The following is a 5,229-nucleotide window of genomic DNA, read 5'->3' as shown; positions in this document are numbered from 1 at the left end:
TAAGTTAAAATACACATAAATAAAAATTAAAAAAAAAAAAATGAAGCATTGAATCTGAGCTGATGCGTTTAAAGTTGGACAAGTTATGGCCGCATTTTGAGCAGCAATGTAATACAAATATAATGGAATACTATGTTTGCATGTCTTGTAATTAATCATTGCTCGAAATAGTTTGAAAGTAGGCAATTAGATTGAGACTACAGTTCATGAATCTGTACTACAAAAAAAATCAAATAACGATCAGTGTTGCGATAACATTTCGCGACTGTATTTTGGCGTATACAAACCGCTAAGTGGGAACCAAGTTTCTATCGAGGTTTAGAATAAGAAACGGAATAAGAAATCAAAGTAGTGCACTTGTGAATTATATGCCGCTTGAAGTCACATCATTAGGTGGCGCGAATTAATTAGAATAATAAATTTTCTTTGATTGATAGTGTAGAATAAGTAAGTAAAACCAGGTAATATTTGGATAGTGTATTAATGAAGTGTCCTTCAACCAGCCTATAGCTAACACCACATAGATCCGGCAAAGCCGATGCCAGCTGACGTTTGCCAAACTGGATGATAGGGCAAAGAAGAAGGTTGCACTGAAAAATTGTAATATGATCATACAAACATTATTATAACTGAATTAATAAAGTGTTTATTTTAGCTTTACCTTATCCACCTATCTGGACGGTTTTGATTTGCTGAAAGAATTTCAGCCCACGACCATTTGCTCTACCCTTCGGCAACACTAAAGAATTTTTCATTAAAATTCTAATCTAATGGAGGTACAGTGTGAGAAATGCAAATCATCAGCACTATTGGCGAGATGCATTACTTGCTCACTCTGCGAGAATCACTATCATTATGAATGCGTGAAGATGAACAATTCCACACCTCAGCCTGATTGGAAATGTAATCAGTGTGCGTCGTCAACACAGACCAATCAAACAGCTGTGGATCTACAACAACTACAAGACACGCTATCGTTGGAGAGGAAAGCTTCCGATAGACGCTTTGATCTCTTGCAGAAGCGCCTCGACGCATTGAGAGCACGAATTGAGAGGGCACCCATACCTACAAACATGAGTACGAGTCAGCTGTTGGTGACAGAAGTGGACCAACCTTCCGACGATGGAACCTCGCAAATGAGTATGAATGAGAGCAGCAGCACGCTAGAATCTGGGCTGCAGAGAATGTTTGCACGGCAGGTTATTCCATCGGACTTACCTGTATTCACGGGAAAACCTGAAGAATGGCCCATCTTCATCAGCTGCTACAACAACTCAACGAAGGCATGCGGGTTCACCAATGTAGAAAATCTCATGAGATTACAGCGATGCCTTCGTGGTCCTGCTCGCCTTGCCGTTGGTAGTAAGCTACTGCTGCCCGAATGCGTAACTCAAGTTATCGAGACTCTGCAGTTGCTATATGGAAGACCCGAGCTGTTGATATCAACTCTCATCTCTCAGCTGCGTGAGACACCGGCGCCGAGAGATAATAATCTCAACTCGTTGATCGCCTACGGTTTAGCCGTTCAAAATGTGTCCGATCATATGATCGCAGCTGGATTGGAATCGCATCTAAATAATCCCTGTCTGTTACAGGAGATGATAAGCAAACTTCCAACACACTTGAAACTGCAATGGGCTACACGCAAGCAAGAATACGGCACTACAACTATCGCTACCTTTAGTAAATACATGTCCGAGTTGGTGAAGTCTGCGAGTTCGGTTACGTCAGATATCACACTGGAACAAAATAATGATCGGGATGAGAACAGCGACGACAGTGATGACGACAGAGAGTCAATTCGATCCACTCCAAGTAGTAGCCGCCGTGGGAAACGAAATCGATGTTATGTATGCGGAGAAAGCAGTCATCGAGTTTCCAATTGTACAGCTATCACTTCTATGCCTGTTATTAAACGTTGGGAGATTGTGAATCAGCTAAAGCTATGTCCCTGTTGCTTAAATCGACACTTGCCATGGCCATGCAAGACAGTTAAAAACTGCGATGTACACGGATGCAGGATGAAGCATCACCCGTTGCTTCATTCATCGAATGACGGTGCTACGACAAGTGGATGTTCTGTTGATGTAGGTAGCCACAATCGTACCATACTAAAATACATTCCTGTAACTGTGTACGGAAAATCCAAAAGGATTAACACCTTCGCCTTCATTGATGAAGGTTCATCGAGAACAATGTTAGAAACCGCGCTTGCAGAAGAACTTGAAGTAGATGGAACACCTGATACTCTAAGCCTAAAATGGATTGATGGTCAAGTAAAAACTGTTCCTACGAGGAACGTAACTATCGGTATTTCTGAGAAAGATAATGTGAATCAATTTACGTTGACGGATGTTTGTACAGTTAGTAATCTTGATTTGCCAATTCAAGATTTCGACTCGATGATGTGTGAATATCCACTTGCACAATTGCCACATCTAAAGTATGAACGAGCCAAACCGCGTTTATTGATTGGTTTATCTGGAGCAAAATTAGTAGTACCAACTGAGGTTCATTTAGCAAAAAATAGTGGTATGATTGGTTTTAAATGCTCTTTAGGCTGGTCATTTTACGGAAGTTTATGAAGTATTGAATGAGACGCGAAATGATCCCTTTTTTGTTGTAACCCATCCAATGAAATACCGTCTACCCTCGTTGGTTTGACCGCATGTAATCTGAACACTTTTTAGTTTGACCCCCTCTAATCTGCACATCGTTCAAACTAAAAATGGTCCAAACGTCATTCTGCCAATGGAACGGTGTGAAACGGAACACAGAACCAAAACAAAACACCAAATCAGGTTGCCAGTAGTGTGTTTTTTGATGCTAACAGAGTTGCTAGACGTTCAAATTAAAAATGAACCCCGTTGGTTTGCATGAGGTGCCGTTCAAACGAGCGGGGGTAGACGGTAGTTGTGTTACGGGGGGGAGGATGTTGCGATAACATTTCGCGACTGTATTTTGGCGTATACAAACCGCTAAGTGGGAACCAAGTTTCTATCGAGGTTTAGAATAAGAAACGGAATAAGAAATCAAAGTAGTGCACTTGTGAATTATATGCCGCTTGAAGTCACATCATTAGGTGGCGCGAATTAATTAGAATAATAAATTTTCTTTGATTGATAGTGTAGAATAAGTAAGTAAAACCAGGTAATATTTGGATAGTGTATTAATGAAGTGTCCTTCAACCAGCCTATAGCTAACACCACATAGATCCGGCAAAGCCGATGCCAGCTGACGTTTGCCAAACTGGATGATAGGGCAAAGAAGAAGGTTGCACTGAAAAATTGTAATATGATCATACAAACATTATTATAACTGAATTAATAAAGTGTTTATTTTAGCTTTACCTTATCCACCTAGCTGGACGGTTTTGATTTGCTGAAAGAATTTCAGCCCACGACCATTTGCTCTACCCTTCGGCAACAATCAGGGTCATATGTACAAGAAATGGTTCAAAATATAACACAAAAAAAAGCTACTCACACATAATTTCTACTTCCATAAACATACAAATGCATACAAATTATGTACCAAGATTTCATGGAAGTGAAATTTATTAACAAAATTAAAAGTAGTTATGAATTCAAAAATCTAGCTTGAAAAGTCTTCGGTAAGGTTGATATTTACGAAATACATAAATTTGCTCCAAGTAGCTGACCGCATCTTACTTGCTCATTTTTCGTTGAACATCTGGTATGACTGTGGAGCATTCACATTATGGAAATAAGGTACCACCGTTTTTTTTTTGCAAAATTATTCGTACTTTGAACCATCGTCTCCCAGCTAGCAAGCAAGCAAGTGTTGCCCTCAATTACAAATTACCCAAAGAGTGTTGATATCACCGTGCGGTTGTGCCAATCTTCCAGCATCAACAGCAACGAGACGAGCAGGAAGCCATTCCATAGAGCTAGCAGTGAATAGAGGAGGCATCGGATAAGATCACGTTTTCCCTATAAATAGCAAGCCTCACGCTCTTTTGGTTTGGAGTGCCTTCCTTGCGAACTTGAAGCAAAAGGAACACGTTTAACATATAATCTGCTCATTTCCTACTTATGCTGCCTCCTCCTGCCTGCCTGACAGCAGAAGGCAGAAGGCTCATCATCAGTGCAGTGCAGTCTGCATGCCATGCGGTATGTTGATCTAACATGATTGTGCTGTGGTGGCTTTTCGAGGAGTATACGGCTCTTCTAAGATTGTATGACAGTGCCTACGGAGTTGGATTTGATTGTTCAATTGGCAAGAGATTCCTCCGGGCGTTGAATATGACAAATGCAATGCCTACGTGACACAGCCTCTTGGTGCGCTAGATGATATGAAATTGATAGTATAGGAACATGGCGCTAATTTAATCCATAGGGATGAATGGCCTACCGAATAAAACTATCCTTGAAAGCATGCCGATCATAATCACTGGAAAACAATATTATTAGATATTTACATAAATGATCTTACTAGGAGCCTGGACGTGAACGCTTGAAAATCTCAAAGATTCCATTAGAAAACTTCACAAATTTTAACTTTTCTACCATGTCTGTATTTTGTCAACGGCCAAGTGTGAAAGATGGGAAACAAATGGAGACGCTTGGTTGTTGAACTTGAACAAACAACGTCCACCTTTTGTGCAACCAGTGAGCTAAGCGCGATCAATGAGGATCATTCCGAATGAATTTAATTAGCTAATTTCAACGATTATATATTTTCTTGATTACGATTCTCTCTTAAGACAGTGAAATTTAGCAACTTGTATGTACACCCTTACTAGCACAGAGGAGGCGAGCGTTTCTTATGTACGATTGGTTAATCCTAAGGATAAAAAAGTGCACAGGAAGCTAGTGCCAGACAAAGTACAAAAGGACAAACAATTACACTAAAACGACAAAATGAAAATATTTTTCGGATTCTATGCCTTTGGACCTGAGACCTTTGGACCATCTTACTAGAATATAGCCCAGTGGTTCCCAGTATGATGCCACGGGCCACGGGAATTTCTGAAGCACCGATTCTGCTAGAAAGTAGTGCATTTTTTTGGATTGTTCTTCTCAAGGAGCAGCATCTTCAATACAGATGCATTTCAAAGACCAGTGGTTTTCAATTCATGGTCACGGGCCACACAAAATTCTCAAAAACTATAAATTTGAGGATGAAATGGTTTTTTTTTTCTTTTCAATTCACGCCTCACGAAACACTAATTACAATATGGTTATGTTGCAAAACTCAGTGGTTTCC

General features: G+C 40.1%; 1 protein-coding gene across 1 annotated transcript; it reads left to right on the top strand.

Annotated features, from left to right (window-relative positions):
• The first annotated feature begins 401 nt into the window (after positions 1-401).
• LOC134287542 (uncharacterized) lies at positions 402-3,124 on the top strand. The gene is made up of 2 exons (XM_062849453.1): positions 402-600; positions 656-3,124. The coding sequence occupies exon 2, from the start codon at positions 771-773 to the stop codon at positions 2,583-2,585; it is 1,815 nt and encodes a 604-aa protein (XP_062705437.1). The 5' UTR covers positions 402-600; positions 656-770; the 3' UTR covers positions 2,586-3,124.
• The last annotated feature ends 2,105 nt before the right edge of the window (positions 3,125-5,229 follow it).

Source organism: Aedes albopictus, chromosome 2 (genome assembly GCF_035046485.1).
Source record: "Aedes albopictus strain Foshan chromosome 2, AalbF5, whole genome shotgun sequence".
NCBI classification, from domain to species: domain Eukaryota; kingdom Metazoa; phylum Arthropoda; class Insecta; order Diptera; family Culicidae; genus Aedes; species Aedes albopictus.
Note: the sequence above shows the minus strand (reverse complement) of the source record. Positions and strands in the feature narration are given on the sequence as shown.

Excerpts from the sequence above, each read along its gene's own strand:
- LOC134287542 (XM_062849453.1), top strand. The coding sequence starts at position 771 with ATGGAGGTACAGTGTGAGAAATGCAAATCATCAGCACTATTGGCGAGA.